Source organism: Colletes gigas, unplaced genomic scaffold, assembly GCF_013123115.1.
Source record: "Colletes gigas isolate AHSC1104 unplaced genomic scaffold, ASM1312311v1 Colletes_gigas_Sc00015, whole genome shotgun sequence".
NCBI classification, from domain to species: domain Eukaryota; kingdom Metazoa; phylum Arthropoda; class Insecta; order Hymenoptera; family Colletidae; genus Colletes; species Colletes gigas.
In genome coordinates, this window is record NW_025106644.1 from 5,901,973 (window position 1) to 5,921,795 (window position 19,823).

Consider the following 19,823-nt stretch of genomic DNA (forward strand, 5'->3'; position numbering starts at 1 on the left):
CACTCCACTTATTAACATTTTATCATTTTTATTTGTTTGATTGGGATTGAAACACACGGCAAGTTGTCAGCAATCAAGGCCCCTACACTTGGAAAAATCGAAATCCACCAATAATGCCAACATCGAATGGACCGATAAGGATTGGTAAGATTTAATATAGAGATAATTTTATAACAATTAAAATTTGTACATTTCTTATATATTTTCATCATGTCATCGAGTTACTATGATAACACATTGTTCTATTCCGTCCTATACTTCCTTTGGTGATAACATTCCTCGACATCGCTGTATTATCTTCTCTCCCCCTGAACGGAAAGGTTATGATAACTTTTTCGGAGTACATTCTTCTTGCGGTGGAAAGTTATACTCCTATCGAATGCTCGAGTTCAAGTTTGGCAAATTGTTTCCCGTGAAACTGAAATTTGTCGAATATCAGACGCTCCACGTGTTCACAATTTTATAACCCAGAGTTCTATCAACGCGAACGAGGTTCGATCTTTCGGTTACGTAGACGGGGGATCGATGGAAATGCGGTTCGTTCGTGAAAAATGTTAGATATTTTATCGCTTGTATTACAGATGTATTCTAATCGACTGTTAGATAAATTGAAGAACCCTCAAACGATACTAAATGTATTTCGATCGAATTTTTATTGCTATTGGCTAGGCAAATAGAAGCAGGAACATCGAGATCATTGTTCTCGAATTCTCGAACGTGGAAATAGCTCGTTCCAGTAAACAGCTTGTATCGAGAGTTGATTATGTGGATTCTCGTCTTCCCCCGCAGTTTCGGGATCGGTTTTAGGGTTAAATATCTCCAATAGAAAGAGCACGCTAAAGTAAACGATCTCTATCACGCTGGTTAGGCTAAAACCGACGAAAAATCCGCATATTCCGCCAGCGTCACCTGTAAAACACTGTTTGTTAACACTTGAACCTGTAAACAAATTTTCCAATAGAATATTTGAATTATACTCACTCAAATACTCGTACCAACGGTAGCTCTCATCTTGTTTCAGATACGCGGTTCCAACTTTCCCGAAATACACTCGAAGGATACTGTGATTTGTTACGTTAACGTTGTCGCTAAGGATCATCAATATTAATTTAATAGTTCAATCTGGCTGAGAAATATAGAACAGTTGAGCTTACAGTAGGGTCGTTTTAAAGTAGCCACTCCTGAGTTCGAACACAGTGCTCTTGGCCAGATAAAAAATTTCGTCACATGAAGGATAACAGTTTTTACAGTACAGCGTTTGGTTATTGTTTACCAAAGAGTTTAATGTTCTTTCCGGGTAAGGCACTATCGAAAGTCTTTTATCTGAGTTTAGAAAAAGAGTGTAATATTTAGTAATTTAGTGTATTGGTATTTAAATTCCTTAATTATTAATATAGATTGTGAATGTTTATGTTCAGTAAATATGCAAGAAGATTTATGCCATAATATGCAAATTTTACACGAATAATATGCAAATATATGGTACATTAATATTCAATTTCAACAATATATTGTAATATATTGTAATTCGAATCTCAGTAATGAATAAGCATTTTCTGTTTGCCCTGTAAAAATTCATTTCTAATCATTCAACGTCGTTGGAATATAGATATTCTTGCATATTAACACTTTACCGACCGATAGCCTATTAATCGACTTTTTTTACCGACCAACGCTTACCGACCGATAGCGTATTAATCAACTTTTTTACCGATCAACGCTTACGTCGGTAAAGTGTTAAATTCTACAGTGTAATTGTAAAATAGTCGCTCACATTTGTACTCCCTTAAGCACGGTATGTCCTCCATGGTGCAAGTCCTGTTGGACCCTGAATGACCAATAGAATAATAATTGTACGATTTATTGGGCACAAAGTAAAATTGTTTCCATCCGGAAATACGTTCTATCGCGATGAGAATATCTACGGATATCGGCATTACCTCAATTTCCTCGTTCTTTGCGTCGATCTCTATAAAATTATTATTCCTCTCTCTCAAAAGCATATTTCGCGCTTTTGATGAAATTTTTGTTATTTAACGAAACACGCATCGACCGTGTTTTGTTAATACCGAAATATCGTTACGTGTATTCCCTTTGACGCGAATTTTAACATAAAAAAAATTGTACAGAATTTGTTCACTAACGTTCCGTGGGCCGTGGATTGTAGAAGAACGGTCTGCATTTGCAGCTCTTCCATATATCGGCTACTTTGCAGGCAACTATGCAATCGCTGGCGGTGTATATCGCGGAGATCGATGGCCTTTCGTTCGGAAAGTAGCATCCGCGTTTCTCGATCGGATATGAACGAATGTTCTCGCTGCTGTGCAACCCTAACGCGTCCAGTTCCACGTATTTATCGTTCAATGGAGACAGCAAAAGCTCCACTACGCCGCCAGTGGTCGTGTCAGGGTAGTCGTAGGGATCGAACACCATCACCTGCCGAATAATCACGAAAAACTAATTACAGAGGGTCGTAAATAGAAATTACATTATGAGATATCGCGGGAGAGTCGTTAAACGGTTCGAGGGAAATGTAGCAACTGGTCCGAACCGATTGCAACGCTAGTCCATGGTTTTTACAATGTGCAGCGAAATGGCGCATCGTGCCGCTAATGACTTTCGTTGACTTTTTATCAGCGGAAAATACGATAATCGTTGATAACCGAGAGCGGGGAAGAAAACGATTAGGGTCGCGGAATTGCTAGGTATGAAACGGTACAGTGATGTTTCGGTGGAAAATTTCAACGATTATTCGGGAAATTTACCTTCCAACCCGTGGTAGAGATAATGGGGTAAAAGTAATCATCCATCAGCGGGTCCAACATCAGTGTTAAACCGCTCGTTTTGCCCACGTGTTCTACCCGACGCGGTGAAAATGATATCGTTGCTCTGTCGAGTTTGTTCAACACTGTCAATACCATGTAAAGTTAGTAATTTGGTTCGAACTTACTCGCGCGAGTCGTATCTTTCCGGGATGTAGTTGAAAGTGCAACAAAATCCAGTCTCCGTTTGGCTGACCGTGAATATGTCCGAGCAGTTCTGCTTCTCGTTTTGAAAATAACAGAGCACAAGCATAGCGGAGCAGTCCGGGGTCAGCTGAAATTTCGTTCATGCTGTTAACACGCCGTGTTCGTAACGGGGAGCGTTTTATAATTAACACTTTACCGACCGATAGCCTATTAATCGACTGTTTTACCGGCCAACGCTTACCGACCGATAGCCTATTAATCGACTGTTTTACCGGCCAACGCTTACCGACCGATAGCGTATTAATCAACCGTTTTATCGGTCGGTAAAAGTGTTAATACGCGAATTACAAAGCTAAACGCTACTCACGCGCATCATGAGCTCGGCGATGTCGTAATCGTTATCGTAAAACTTGGACAGCAGTTGAGTAAGTTGCGTGTAATTGTCAGCCTTCGCGTTCGACGTCTCGTAGAAATCACCAAGCGTCCAAAGCACCTCGAGAGTTTCGTCGAGAGACAAGTTCGAAATATTCGCGTTATATCTGTCTCCAAATTAATTAAAATTCCCTCGTGAAAAATTGATTCTCAGATAAAATATTAAGTAATCCCAATTAGCGTAATATCAAAGTGTAATCATAGAAATGCTAAATAATTTGAGAGAGGATTTTAAAATAAGCTTCTAGAAATGTGATCGTTCTAAAATAGCTGGATTAAAGTTTAATGTAAAGTCGATAGTCAATTCTCTATTATATATGGACCGTTTATTTTGAAGTCCATTTTCTCTCGTTTCGAGAGAATTAAAGGTTCACATATCTGTTAATTAAAAAATTCAGGCAAATTATACGAAGTCTGGCAATGTTTCAATATGTAATTTGGTTATAGAAATTTTAAGACAATTGTAAAAGTCGTTTAATTTCAATTTTGAAAAATCAAATATCACTTAAAATATACTTCGTATTGATCCAAATTCGTTTTCAAATAATAACACGACATAAAATAGAAGTAGTATCTTTAATTTTAGACGCTAATTACATTGCTAAAATTACAAGATATTAATACAATTTAATAGTGGCATGATTATGCAATTTCATTTATCAACCAATTTTAAATTCTACAAAATATGGGAATTTTTTACGAAATTAAACACGGACTAGTTATGCATAAAAAATTTACATTAAATTAAGCATGAATTATTTTTTCAAAAATGGACACCACTTTCAAAATGAACGGTCCATATATTACTCTCAACTTCCGTTCAAAATTTCGAGCCTAGATCAATGAATCCTTCGTATTTATTAATGTTAGAAACAATTAGGTCGCGATTATATTTTTCAAGTGAAATTTTGTGCATCGTGTTCGATCCTTACATTTCAGTCGCCAGTTCTTTGACCATTCGAAGACTTATTCTATTAATGCTGCAGATAGCGACGCCTGTAAGTGCAGAAAATTAGAGTTTGTCCATTCTTCTGCAGATCGAGTATTTATTAGAGAAATTCCTGTGTTTACTTTCTTATAAATTACGATACCCCACCTGGAAACTGCAAATTCTCGGTGGGGTAGAGCTCTGCCTCGGACGTGGTCGTTATGGGTGTGTCGATAAACTCCTGATAAACCACCAGGGAAAAGAAGATCATCGCGAATATAGTGCACACGTATGCAACGATCCACACGACTCTAAAAATGTTCAAAAAATCAGCTTTCCAATTAACCGTTTCGACCTATTATTATTCCTTAATTATTGAGCATTCTCTGTGTCCTGTAAAGTTTCGCGAAAGTCTCGTTGGAGGGTAAACAAGCAAAGTTTGCAAGCGTTTTTCCGGAGAACGTAAAACGCGTTTGATCGCTATTAAGCACGCCCGATCGCAACGGAAACTCCCATAAAGAGTAATACGTAAAAGTCGTCGTAAAGCGCGTCGATTGCTGCTTTACCTCGTGAAATAAGGAACTCGTTATCGAATTTGCGTTTCGACGCGTCACAAAATCAACGCGTTTCATTTGTTTGAAGGAAACGTTACAGTTTCTTTGATTCCGTGTCGTTAAACTTGGTGTGAATTTTCATTTACCTGTCGAACCACGTTGCTTGATCCTCCGCGAGATACTTGAGGCCCACCAAGCTGGAATGTTTGCAGTACTGCTTCAAGTATTTTATAAACGTTTGAAAGCAGCTCGATTGCGCGAACCGTTTGCGTAAAGTTGGGGAAACCCAGCCGTACGAAAGGCCGAGTTTTCCTCTGTGTTGCGGGCTTACAGTCGCTATTTCGCTATTCCTTGTAGTCATCGTTCCCCGTAACGAGAACCACGAGGTATTCGTACAAATGCGTGCACGCTTCAAATCCTACGAAAACGGGAAATGTAATTAGCCGCGATCGTTCGTAGGAACAACTCGAAATATCCACAATGGGGCCCGCGTAACGTGAAATAAACGAAACGTTGTTCCATCGGTAACAATACGAGAAAATTCCAAATTTCAATTCAAAACGAAACGAGCTTGTTTTAAAAAATTCAAACATGCTGTGTATTGGACGGCTCCAACGACTCACCGTGATAGAAACGATAGTATATTTCGCAGTTAGGCTCCACCTTTAGGAGTTCCTCGACGACTGCGTGCAGCGCAGTGTTTTACATCGTAAAAACGATCGCTAGTTTGTTTTGCGTATTACACGTGTCGCCTATGCAATGCTGTGATTCGTCTTCGCAAAGGTCGCGTATCTTGCATCGTTAAATTATGGTTGTAGCCTGCTTATCTCTCGTACGGTCAGCTATTTGTCCTATTGTTGGGAGGTTGTATCTCTCGATCGAATATTAAGTTACCTGTTCGATGAAAAATGGATTTTCTACACACCGCATATATCGTATAGAACCAGAAAACTGTATTAAAATCGCGTTAACGTCGAAATTAACCGGTCTAATTACAGTAGAACTCCGTTAATCCGAATTCCATTTGTCCGGACTAATGTCGTCACAGTGTCTGGTTTACCGAACATGTCGCTGAACTCCTATTAGGTATTCGAACCAATAAACAGCAGTAGAAGGGATAATCCGAAGACACCTATCATCCGATAAATGGAGGTCTCTGATTAAAATAATCGTTAAAACTATAATTATTATCTCTGTCTCGCGCGGAACGGGTTAAAACCGATACTGCCTTCAGTTTCACCGCGTCGGGGTACTAATCGCAAGAAATAAATCAGATAAACGTGAATCTTTGTTCAACAAGTGAACGACGCAGATTATCGCGCCGACTGGCCTTGAACTTTGCCTGTAGCTAGATTATTAAGGTCGTAAAAGTTCAGAACTTCGTCAGGTGGTAGGTTCGTGACTAGAATGGGCCTCCCAGTTTTCCTAATCCAGCGTATCCGACGGCAGGTCGTTGAAAGCACGACTACCCTATCGCGTTGCGTACGTGTCTCGTTATGAAAATGCGTCGTTCGTCGGCCGTGACGCTCGTGAATCTATTATAAGCAGGGAGATGCAGCCGTAGCTGTCGTTGGTTGCAACCTTGCAAACCCCGAGTGCACGTAAATTAGATCAAGTTTACACGACGTTAATCGAATATCCGAGACTCGACCGTTTTACCTCCTGTCCACGCCTCCGACCATTCTATCGTTGATCCTCGAACGTCTGTGCGTGGTACTAAAGGCTTATCCTCCCTTTACGGTGCTCCATGATTCGCGATACAAGATTTATGGTGCTACACGGCTTACAGCCAGACTTGCGAAGCAATCGCAAACGCGTTATTCGTCAATTTCGAGGAATTTTATGCGTTGTTGTTCCGCTTACGATCATAAAAGAGAAGTAATTTCAATCTATTAATTTAGTGCCAAACAGCGCTGCGTCTACTTTTGCCAGTATTTCGATGAATAAACTATTCAACGTTTTACCGCGTAAACAAGTAGTCTGAATATTTTATTGATGAAAATTGTGTTTTGTTGCCTTTACTCTCGGATACGGTCAGTTTACGAGCGATAGACCAGCGTTACTTTGGTCGCAGTTAATCTACTGTAAATGTAATTTAAGAAAACCCCCTGTCGAAGTAATCTTTAATGCAATGTGCAATTTTCTGCTTCGACTCGTTGTCCATTAGCGAGGCACAAGTCCGACACGTTCTCGAAAATATCAAATGCAAACAAACATTAGAAAATAGATACAATTACAAACGCATTACAAACAAACATTTAAATCAACATTCGGTGTTTACACAGCCGAAGGTACACAATCATTAGTACTAGAACATAATTACTGGACAACGTACACATCCGCGGTAAAATAAATACCGAAATTATTCGGCCGCTTATGTTTGCGACATTTAACGAACATCAACGAATCATAAAAATCTTCGTAAATAGTTTTCTGAATGGTGGTTTTGGCCCTTGTATCAAAGCATAGCCGGAATAAATAATTAGTAACGGTGCGTCGGGGGCTTTGTTTCTTGCGATCACGTCGGGGCTGTGTATTAGATCAGACCAGGCGATTATTCGCGGAACGGGAACTGCATGCTTCCATGGAACCCTTTGTTGTTCCGTGCAGCTTTGTGGAAATCAATGTAACTGCGTGCGCGTATCGCTGGGCGCCGTTCATTTTCCTTCTGCGCCGCGAGAGCAATCCGACGTTCGTTTATCTCCCCATATTCAATATGTGTTTTCGAAATTCACAGATAATTAGAGAACAATGCCACGCAGCGACAAAGTAACGATTTATTAAACGCGGCGCGATTTCTGCTTGATTTTTTTATTCTTTTTCCGCGAACACGCGTTTAAAGATATCAGTCACGATTGAATGAAACTAACGTCACGGAAACGGATCAATTTCGCTCCGTCGATGCGACAACGCAACATCGAAGTTGCCGAACAAAAATCCCGGGAATGTCAATGTCTGCTGTGTCGAAATAATAGCGTAACAGCTGCTCTTTTGCCTGACGAATCTGTTACAATCTACAGCATTTTCGCGCGCTTCGTTATTTTATTTTTTTTTTTACCCCGAAATGAGTACACGCGTCGAATCAACTTCGGTAGAATAAGTCGACTGCTAGTGTTGGTTCGCAAACATGAACAATTTCTAGATCGATACGTTGCAGAGAAGCTCGGCTCGAAGGGTTAAAGGGTGGACGAATATAAAAGCATTATTTCGCCGACAGCCGAGTGGGTTGGATGGGGATTTAAAAGATAATTATACAGCCTCGCATGATGAACCTCGGAAACTTACGCACGCGTTTATAAAACTATAACTCAACGTCTGATTATACGTTCCTCATGGCGGATCTCGCGAGACCGACGAATAAAGCGCTAATAAATTGCGGCACCTGGTTTGATTTATAGCACAGTTGCCTGATTAAATAAAGCCTCTTTCATTAAAGAAACAACAGCCTGCAACGTATAAATAAAACGAACGAATTCCACTCGAGTTATTTCGATCGCTTGTATCATTACAAATTCTCTATGTTTTTAATGAAAACAGGAAATGTTTCGACGTCGCGTTACATCATATAATTAACGTTAATGCTCATTATCGATTCAACCCGTTAATTAATACGAACACGCCATATTTATAGAAATGTTGAAATAATGGCCCCCGCGCGTGCAGAAAGTTTCTGGTATATTTGTATAATTAAAACTCGCAATATGGCCCTCCCATACACACGTTTCCAGGAAATGCACGTTAACAGTCTAGCTAGTGCTAACAAATTTAATTAAACTCATTCTTTCGGACGGATTTTATTAAATTTTTCCTTTCATAACCGATGCCACGTTGGCATCTTTCATCGACATTAACTAACATGCTTTATTAAATTCTAAGACACGCGAAACTTGATTAAATCGTACGGAGGCTCAAACAGACTTTAACGCTAAACCTACCACGACGTTCAAATGACCGTTTTTTATATTAATATTTAGAATTTCTAACATACAATCATAATTTAGCGCCATTTAACTTCACTAGTTTTCTTATAAAAGTTTAGACCTGTGCAGTTCCGAAACTATTAGTGTTTTATTAATTATCAAGGTATTGTTAGAAGCGGCAAAGCCTCCCCTTTAAAACGGCTTTTGGTTTTTGACGATCGGACTTTCCGTTTTCGAGATATCGCAATTTATGTAAAAGGTAATTTTTCTTAATCCGCCTCTCTCACTGTCCGCCGCGTGTACAATAGCCTATTCACGCGTATTAAAAATACTAAAAGTTTAGACCTGTGCAGTTCCGAAACTATTAGCGTTTTATTAATTATTAAGGTATTGTTAGAAACGGCAAAGCCTCCCCTTTAAAATGGCTTTTCGTTTTTGACGATCGGACTTTCCGTTTTCGAGATATCGTAAGTTATGTAAAAGGTAATTTTTTTAATTGGACTATCTCTGTCTTTGTCTGGCGCGTCGGACCTCTTTGTCGCACGTGCATCGTGCTGACCTACCTCACGAACGTGACTGGCGTGACCTAGTTTCTCGGGCGTAGTATTTCCAAGAAATTACTACGCATTGTTTACTTTTGATGCGCGCGCGAGAGTTCATTGATCCCGCGCTTCCGCATCTGGCCAGCGCATCGACTTGAAATTAAAATCGCTATATCTTCGGAACTAATTAAGCTATCGACTCGTACGACCTCTCATTTTAAAGGGCATTTCATCCCCTATCCAATGACTATACCAACTACCATAATTTATGCTGTCTTCTATGTTTATTTTGCAATTTACTTTGACGTTACATACCAAAAACTGTTTCAGCAATTCTTATCGATTATACGTGCGATAAAATTAGATTATAAATTGTTCATTTAATTGAGAATGAATTTAACTTTGCACACAGGATGTTTGCGTAATTACAAGTAAAGTTCAAGTAAAATATCTTACGAAATAAAATTCAAAACACAACTTACTATACATATAATGCAAAAATTACTTGGTCATTAGGGAATGGGTATACATGAAATATCGATATGTTTAGTGTTTAGAAACTCCCATGAGTCTTCAAAGAGAGCCGACTATTGTTCATATTGTTTATCAGAAATTGTTCCCAGTGTAAGCAAGTTCCAAAATTATTTGCCCCCGTTGAAAATATTTTAAACTAACGCTAATATTTATTGGTAAATCGACCGTGCCGGTTTGTTGTTATATCGGGTCTCGTTCTCGGATACAATTCGCCCCAATAAATTATCTGTAACGCCGGCCGTTTACGTTTAGTTTTATTATCGATACCGTCGGAGGATGTTGGTCCCTTTAAAAGCTCCCACGCGAAAAGCCCGACGAAGTAGCCGAACTCCACGATGGCAATGAGGCTGAAACCAATAAAGATGCCACCAATGCCGCTGGCTTCGCCTGGAAAATAATACGAACGCTTTATTTTGACGATCGAACCCCTCCAACTTGCTTCATTGTTCGGCGTGACTTCGGCTTTAATTCTGCTAATATTCCAAAGTTCGACGATAAAATTGCCAATTCGCCAGTTCTGAGATACAATTTTCAACGTAAGAGTCACAGAGTTCGAATCAAAACGGGGAATGGGATAAAACACGGCCGATTAATTTGTAGTAAAAACATTTTGCTTCGTCCAAGGAACATTTTTACAATTATAATCCCTCGGGCGCTTAGGGGACCAAATCTCCCGCTTTTATTCAACGACGAAATTTCCATCGAATTTGCGTATCTAAAATCCTGTTAACCACGTAAGAAGAGTGGTAATATTTTTCTGTTACGCGGACGCGAAATTATGCACGTCGTCACGCCGCGACGCAAAAACGTTCCGCTTTGGTGCGCTCCACGGTCTAGGCGGATCCTCGCAACAAAAGATAGTAAGTCCTTTATCCCGAGTGCATTACACCACTTGTAACACGTACCGGGCGAGTGTGTCTGTAACATAATGGATCAACTCGTACCGGAGCAGTTTCGTTTCGCTTTTATTTCCTCTGGCTCGGGGGCAACCGATTACATTCGCGCGGAAACTTTATGCTACGAATCCATGCGTTGCACAACCAAATTCGAATCCTTTGCAATTTTATTTACAACTCCCTTTAACGACATTCAGGCAAAGCAAAACTTAATTATCTCGTCCGATATAAAATACTCACTCAAAAGTTCGTACCACTGATTGACCACGTTCTGCTTCAATTTTATCGTCCCGAAATGATTGAAATACAAGTGCACTGCACTTTGTTGCACGCAGTCGACGCCGTCCCTTGAAATCGTTCGAACGATTAGACGATTCATTAATATTTTGTCTCGATACTTACAACAGTTTGGTTTGATGGCGACCACGGTTCAGACGAGCTTCGAACGTATTTGCATTGTAGGTGACGTCGGTGCATAAAGGGTAGCATCGTCTGCAATGCAAGATCTGCGTGTTGTTTTTGACATCTTGTAGATCTGCGTTCGGCACGGCGGTGTACCATTTATCTGAAAAAAATCAATTCCCTTCGAGGCAGACAATTAAACCCGATTTGGACTTGATTTCCGCGACTATCGCCGTGTTAATTAATCAGCCGTGGTTCGCGCGGAATGCAACGCGATGCGGCTGCGAATACTAAACAGTTCGGGGGTTCATAATTTATGCGAGTTTCGATTTCGAAAGTGCTTACATTTGTGCATTGACAAGCACGGCAGGTCCTGTAAGTTGCAGACCCTCTTGGAATCTGAAAAGGGGGGCATTGAATTATTCAAAGGTCGTAACTTTGATCGAATTGGAACGGGTAACCAATGAAATATATTTGGAAATTAGAATTAATTGTGAGAAGAGTATCGTTAAATAGGAGGCAAACTTAGTCGATGAAGGGGCTTTAACCGAAGACAGGTTTTGAAAATACAATGCACTAAAGGGTACTCTAAATTACTAGAGATACTCTTCAGTTTCTCAACTCCCAGGGCGCCTGACTTATTTAACGAACATCGAGTAACTCTGTAAACTATAAAGTTACGCAACCGAAGTAGCTTCGTTCGAAGATAAGTTTTGGTCTCTTAAAAATTACTCAAACTCGTTAAGCCACGACAGTGACAAAAAAAGTTACGCGATATTTCCTCTTTAAAAAATAATACGCGGTGAAAAATCCAGAAACCTGAAATCCTTTCGCGCGTCTTTCGGCGTAAAACGTGGCTCGTCGTGCGTCTCCATTTTCGCCTAAGCTGATCCTTTCGCCAACGAGCCGCCTGGCATGCAGAATTTTGTTAAATATGACGAGCAAAGGGACGCCGACGGCGTAGCTTACCAGTTTGTTTCTGAAGGGAATTTGCTCGGTAAATAACTCGTGTAAAATTAATCAAAGGTCGGGAAAATGTGTACACACTCGTTAATATCGCGTCGTTTCTGCAGCATGTAATCTACGATATAAGCTTCGTGTGGTTTCTATGCAGGGACGTACTTTTTCTAAGCTAGTTAAAACGTTGGTAGTAAATTTAATCGGTTAGAACGCTATGAACTATTAAAATTTTTATATGTTTCAAACCTCACTCTATGAGATCAAGTGGTCTTCTTTTAATTTTAAAAATTAGGACAGCACTATATTGGTAAATTTTGATTCCAGTCGAAACCTGAGTGCAGTGTCTCACCATGATTCGGCAGATAGAACGGTATGCATCTGCATGTGTGCCATACGTCCTGGATTGTGCACTCGACGAGGCAGTCGCTGTGAGTGTAAGAGGCATCCGGCGAAGTCATTTCTTCGGGAAACACGCATTTCCGGTGCTCCAACGAGTACGGTAATATATTTTTTGTTCCGTAAGACACGATCGCGTCTAGTTCCACGTCCTGGTGAGTTTCCAAGGGCACAAAAATCTCAATCAGCCCGCCACTGTTCATGTCCGGATAATCGTGAGGGTTAAAAACCATCACCTGTTGGAAATTTTAATCTTTTTTTAATTATCATGTTTAAAGCGTAAGATACAAAATTTTTGACGGCTCAAAGGTTTAATATTCATATACAAAACCTTTGAAAGGGCGTTTAAAGTATTCGTGTATCGTGCAATGCATTTCTATATCCAGAAAAACATCGGTTTCTAGTTTTGGAATGAACAAAGCTTATTTAGCGCCGTATCGGGGGATTATAAGCTTAATGCATGACAAAGGCAGCCGTGTTTTGTTTTAAACAAGATATATCTTCGCGTCGAATTCCCCGGGACACGATTACCGGTTTTAATATTGAAAGGCCGTCGACGCGATTCGATATTAATTCACGCCGGAGATCACCGAGTTGTTTGATTCGTCGGAGCAATGAAGGTACAATTAATGGGTAATTAACTCATCGACGCACTTTGTTTGATTTTCGATCAACGCGCGGCTTTAGCGAAGCGATGAAGTTCGCTGAATAGAGACTAATATCAAAGTATAATAGAAAGGTTTAAAAAATTCGTGGTAAATATTCTTGAATTCTAAAATTATCTTAGAATTTTCTCCTGGGAAATTCCGAGGATTTCGATCGTATTTACCTTCCAACCGGTGATGGGAAAAATAGGGTAGAAGTAATCGTCTAGGAGCGGTTCCAGCAAGACCGATAGTCCCTGGTCCTCGCCAAAGTTTTCCACCTTCAGTGGATCTAGCCTCAGATCGACGCCATTGTTCCTACGGAGATACAGGAAAACGAGAATACGCGAACGAAAAAGTAGAGGGTTGCGTGCACGAAACGGTGCCGTTATCCGCGAAATAATTTCGAGGGGGAAAGAAAGGGATAGAAGAAAGCTGCATCGTGGATGGGAACAGATACGAAACACGAAACGTCGAGACTTTACATGCACTCCGCGCGAAAAGTGAATTCTCGGTTCTCGAGTTCCTCCCGCGGTGCGATATATTCTTTAAAAAGTGAGAATTTCCACTCGTAACGCGCGTAAATTCTACAAGAAATATACGTTGTCCGTAGAAATTAGAAATTGCCCGAAACTCACAAGTATGCGTCGTCCTTTTTGATGGCGTAATTGAAAGTGCAACAGAATCCGTCCTGCGTTTTGCGAGTTTCGAACACACTCGAGCAGTTTTTGTTCTCGCCGTGGAAACGGCACCTCGAAATCATGCTCGAACATTGCGGCGTTAGCTGAAATCCCTTTGATAATAATATCAAGCTTCTTCTAACGTTAATAAATATTACTCACGCGCTTCAGTATGTCGGTGACGTCGTAAGGACCTTTATAAAACTTGGCCAGAAGTTCATCGATCTCGTACGATCGTTCAGTTATTCGAAACTCGGAGTCGTAAAGGTTGCCCAGTTGCGAAAACATTTCTTGAATTTTTTCGACGGGTAAATCGGTGATGTTTAGCTCGAAGCTAAGAATATCAATAATAATAAGAATATACTGCACTCTGTTTGAAAAATTGATTCTGTTTTCACAGATTTTCCATTTTATTGCGAAACACGCTAGCTCGGTGTGGTATATACTCTTGAAAAAATTGTGTGAAAAATTCATGGGGAACCGTCGAATGCGTGAAATATTTAAAAAGCAAGCTGCGCGTATTTTTCAATCCGACAGGGAAATTTTTGCGAAACTACGTAAACGATAAACCACGATAAAACAGAGGGATAGGAGTTTCGAAACGCATCGGTTATACGCGTGAAATTAAAAATTCTATTTCGCGGGAACAACTGACGAGCTTTTGCGGTGCAATGTTGGCAGTCTATCGTATATTTCGCGACGAATAACATTACAGGAGAGGAGCAAGGGAGGGGGTAGATATTTATTCCCATTGTTACCAATTACGATTAATTGAAATCGCAAATTCCCGGTTTCAATATTAATGGGCGTTTTTGCGGGCCGGAATTAATTAGAGCCGCGAGTGTACACTGCATATTAATGAAGATTTTTTCGAAGCAGACTTAAAGTAGGTCTTGCAGACTGCATATTAATGGAGTTCTCGGGAATTTGAACGTAACCAGGCACGTGTTTATGTATTCTCGTTCAACGAATACCTTTTCTTTTAACACTTTACCGACCGATAGCCTATTAATCGACTGTTTTATCGGTCGACGTTTACCGACCGATAGCGTATTAATCAACTGTTTTATCGGTCGGTAAAAGTGTTAATCTGACTCGCGACTACCTGGTAATCAACGAAAAATATTTATTCGGGATTATTTTTCCACGATGCCGTTCTTGAAATTGAATTTTCGTACTCGAAGTAGCGGTCCAATTTGTTTCGAAATGAAAAGCCAACTCTAGCTCGAAGCGCCGGCGGTTGGCACGCGATGCAACGTCGACCACAATCGAAATTATCTATGCAGTGTAATTTGGTGCTGTCCAATGAACCGACTCCATTCAATTGCACTTTTTCAACGGCGTCGCGGACGGTGCACGGTGGCCACAGTGCACTCTTCGTGAATTGCACGCGTGCTCGTTTAATACCGGAAGTTCCTCACATTTCGTTCGCCATTTCCAGAGCGGCCTCGCGACTAATACGATTAATGCTGCAAATCGCCACGCCTGAAATAAAATGCTTCAAATTCCCAAAAAACCAACCTTCGACGCCTTGATCAAGTCAGAAACGACTTTCAAAGTGCATTAAATTCACCTGGAAAATCTAAATCCTGCGTGGGGAAGTGTTCGGTGTCCACGCTGGTGACGCACGGATGATCGATGAAGTCTTTATACTGGTAGTAAATCGTGTAAATCATCATGGGCACGACGATCGAGTACAGCACCATCAATAGAATTCTATAAACGTTGGCAGATTTCATTGAAAAATTCACAAGTCGTTCGATCAGCCAAATTACCTATCCGACAACGTCATTTTCGGATCCACGAAGTATTTCAATCCAGCCAGATTGCTGTATTTGCAGTACAGCCTCAAGTGTTTTACCAAAGTTTTAGCGAACCGCGATTCACCGGGACGTTTACGTTGATTGTCGGAAGCCAATCGACGGGGAACGCGGTACGGCTTCTTTCTGTACTTCTCGAGCCCGTTTTCATCGTAGATTCGCATTTCATCGTCCTCCGCGATTAACGTTTATCGTTAACCGACGCCCTCGAGAAAGGATTTACGATCTGATTTTATCGTTCGATGCTATTTCGACGCAACCGTACGCGAATTAATTGCTAAACGAAGTTGCGGAGACATTCAACGATTTTTTAACGAAGCATTCTCTCTTGACGAAAAAAAAAAAACAGAATGAACGTTAGAGACACCGACGAAAGAGAGAAATTTTGAACTTTTCGAGCTTTGTTCTATCGCGTTACGCGGTCGACCATAAGCTTTCGGTATTTCCACGATGACTGTGGTCTACGACGTTTACATTCAACCTCGTAAAAAGCTCGTCGCGTCCCTCTCTTCCATTGTAACTATCGTTCCGCCGATAGAGCGATTCGCGAGCAGCGTAGCATATATCAGGAATCGTTTAGTTACCGATGGCCATCGCTCGTTTCACGCACGTTCACATGATCGCGAAATTTATTCGAATTCTTTTCCTTTACGTTTTCTATTTTACGAACAAGCACCGCGAAACGTTCGAATTTCATTTTATTTTACAAAATTAATTCGTGGCACATTTTTAACAGAATCAAACCCTTTTTAGAATAGTGTGTATCGCTGACAGAGAATTGCGAATTATTTTATCTCCACACGCAATCATTTCGGGGAAAGATCACCATCGCGTACGTGCATCGTCGCGAAACAACTTCATCAAGAATTCGTTATGAATATTATAATACGGTGATAGAATATTCAGTAGCAACGTTGTAAAAAATTTATCGCAACTTTAAACGCAATTCGGTTTCGTGCTTTTTAATTTTTATCGTGTATCGCGTGAAATAGATAGAATCTGCGCTCTTGAAGGGTGGAAGGAGCTATCTTGTAATTCTCGTTGCGCGTCCGATCGTTGGTCGGTTGATTAACGAAGATGGCAGGTCTGATCGACGAGAGATAGTTGAATAAAAAAAAGGGAAGAGGAGAGAAACGAAGTTTCGTCGAAGTTGCCGAGCTTTCGCGAATCGCTGATTCTCCAAGCGTCTCTTCCATTAACGTCCTTACCTTTCATGGAAAAGTTCGGCCGGTGAAATCGAACAAATAGATTTTCCGAACGCTCGTGCTCTACTAAATGACCCGTGACTGGAACTGTATCGCCATTGTCAATTAGAGTGCGCGGAATCAACCTACGTTACGTTCACGTGCGTGTCGCTGTGATTAACGACAATCATCGCAACAATCGATTCGCGATGGAATAGAACAAGCCACTGCTCGAACAACGATCATCGATCATTGTGAAGTTGTTTACGCGACACCCGTGAAATATTCATCGAATCCTTCACCCACGCGGCGGATACTTTCGGAGACGATAATAATCCATACGAACGTAAAAACGAAATGAGTATCAGACTATTGAATATACATATTAAAATGTGTTGATTTTAATATTAGATATTGGAGGAGTTAATTACAATCATTTTTGGTGAATACATATACTACTAAAATCGTATGGATTTTCGAGAAAAAAATTTAAGTAGGTGGACAAATTTTTCGGTGAAAAAAAAATTTCGAATCGTTCTGGAAAAATTATTTTTAGTTGCAGGGGTCAATTACAAGCATTTTTTATCGATAGACATACCCTCGAAATCCTAACCATTTTCGAGAAAAAAATTCATTACTAAGAATGTCTGACCAGACGTTCATCTGTTCCCCTTAAATTTTTCGTCGAGAAAACAAACTGTCAAATTGTTCTGGAAAAATTATTTTCAGTTGCAGGGGTCAATTACAATCATTTTTTATCAATAGATATACCCTCGAAATCCTACCCACTTTCGAGAAAAAAATTCGAAAAGGAGGACAAATTTTTCGGCGAAAAAAAAATTTTCGAATCGTTCTAAAAAAATTACTGTTGGTCGCAGTGGTTAACTAGAATCATTTTCGGTGAATAGACATATCCCCGTAATCCTGCATCCTTTTGAGAAAAAAAATTCTTTATTAAAAATTATATAATGTGTGGCCAAAAATGTTTCTAAAGTTAAGTTCTACTTGCAGATTCGAACGTGTACGATGGGTAATTTTGTTGCTAGGATTTCTTTGCGTGGCCGTGCATCCTGTAGCTCGTTTGTTTCAGAATTCGCGTATCACAGCAGCCCTGCGTATGGTTGACGCGCAACGTTGCATTAAATCACAACGCGACGCTAGGCGTCGGAACCGCCGCATTTTCCAGAACATTATGGCAGTTTTTTCGCCGCCCTTTTCTCGCCACCCGTGATTTGCGACGGTGCTTGATTTGCGATACGCCGCGGCTTCGAGGATTCCTCTTTACGACCGAGCCGTATCTCTCGCGGCGAAAGATTATCGCGATAATTTTACTACGAAACATTAAATGCTCGCCGCGGATGCAATTATGATCGCCGAGAGTCGCGAACGTTAGATTTTAGTGGCGCTACATTTTACGGGGGAGAAGGGTTTCGACGCTGTTGTTACCGCTTGTTTATCGCCGCCGCGACAGTCGTATGTATTTCAATTACACCGAGTTAGTTGACTCGATCCACGGCGAGCTTGAGTAAACCGCCATACCTGCCGACCTCGAAATATTTTATTAGTGTCTCGAATGATTTACCGCGTTACGCCATGTATTAAGTCAACTCTCAAGTTTCCAACCCTGATTTTTGCAAATTTTAGCGTCAGAGTTTACGTCGAGAACCGTTGTTTTGCTCTTCGTATTTTGTTATCCCCTATCATCCACAAATAATAGAAACTTTCCTCTCTCGGGAACAATTTCGTCAGTTGTTTGAATTAGTAGATTCCGTAAACGGGGGCAAAGTAAGCGTAAAGAGAGAACCGGGCAGAGATTCTTGCGAACGTACATGGTAAGCGACGTAAGTCGCGTGAAAAGCAAGCATGACTTTCCTCGAACGCAAAATTTCAGCAGACGGAGCCACACAACGGCTGCACTGCCTAAAGGTCTGCATCCAACAGCTGGGTGTCTACCTTCCGCCTTCATGATTTCCTCGGCTCGACTCGGCCTCGTTTACATTCCGGATTCTAAAAAGCCACTCCCACGTGCACGTGCCACCCTCTGGGGGAGGGGGGGGGTGGAAGAACTAACTCATGACGTGTTTTCCCCGTTTGCAAGATATTCGAGTATATTTAAGGGCGGATCTCATATTTTTGAGGAAATAATTATATCAAACACCGTGCATAAGTGCCTGGATATCGGATATCGGTAGATGGGACACGTTTCCGTTAGTTTCCACTTTCCCGGGAGTCAATAACACCGTTTCTGGACCTATGAAAAGCTGAAACCGGAGTCCCGTCGTTCGTATCAGGTTTTCCAAAGTTCAGGGTCGTCGATATCAGGTTCTCAGTGCCACGCGTCCTCCGTATCGAATCTCACGAGATATCTGTTCAACAATAGAGGGACATCGAGCGCCTCGAACGTGACTGTTGTTCGTTTCGAGCGTTTCAAGAGGCGTCGCGATTTGTCACGGCGATCTAAACGGATCTCGACACGCGTCGTGCTCGTATCATTTTGTAGAAAATTGCGAATTTTAGCCACCCGCGCATAGAGAATCGCTCTGGTAAATTGGAATCAGAATTCAATTGTCTCGCGCAGATATATCGCCGTCGCGAAAATTATTTTAAATAGCCCAGGCAATCGATTCCCCTTCCCCCCTGAAAACGCTTTGGAACCGTCGTTATCCGCGCATTATGTATCGTCCCATTAATCGTGCGTACAAATAGTTTTGTCACCGCTATTAATTTACAATGCTCTAGTAATATCCTCCTATAAATTCACAGGGGAAACAAGCGACTCGCCCCGCTCGCCTCCCGATTAAACAACACTGCGGATTTAATAATTAATATCGGTAATTGAGAAGCCGCGGACCGTTTCGCCGACGAAGGGGAAACGTAAATGGAGATCGCGACGGGTAAAACGAAACGTTGGACAGCAGATAAAAGAGTTTCAGCCCTTTTCACATCGACGTTTAATTCCGCT

At 41.0% G+C, this 19,823-nt stretch overlaps 2 protein-coding genes across 2 annotated transcripts; both read right to left on the reverse strand.

Moving 5' to 3' along the window:
- Positions 1-694: 694 nt before the first annotated feature.
- Positions 695-4,392, reverse strand: LOC122399897 (sodium channel protein Nach-like). The gene is made up of 9 exons (XM_043400954.1): positions 4,334-4,392; positions 3,337-3,508; positions 2,955-3,096; positions 2,766-2,887; positions 2,145-2,436; positions 1,775-1,969; positions 1,155-1,347; positions 982-1,088; positions 695-909 (listed from the first exon to the last, which is right to left on the reverse strand). The coding sequence occupies exons 1-9, from the start codon at positions 4,357-4,359 to the stop codon at positions 695-697; spliced, it is 1,464 nt and encodes a 487-aa protein (XP_043256889.1). The 5' UTR covers positions 4,360-4,392.
- A 91-nt stretch (positions 4,393-4,483) lies between these two features.
- On the reverse strand, positions 4,484-15,841 carry LOC122399898 (pickpocket protein 28-like). Its single transcript, XM_043400955.1, has 11 exons — positions 15,633-15,841; positions 15,431-15,573; positions 15,279-15,342; positions 14,020-14,191; positions 13,816-13,961; positions 13,363-13,495; positions 12,487-12,769; positions 11,178-11,340; positions 11,016-11,122; positions 10,086-10,266; positions 4,484-4,640 (listed from the first exon to the last, which is right to left on the reverse strand). Exons 1-11 carry the CDS (start codon positions 15,839-15,841, stop codon positions 4,484-4,486), a joined length of 1,758 nt encoding a protein of 585 aa, XP_043256890.1.
- Between the last annotated feature and the right edge of the window lie 3,982 nt (positions 15,842-19,823).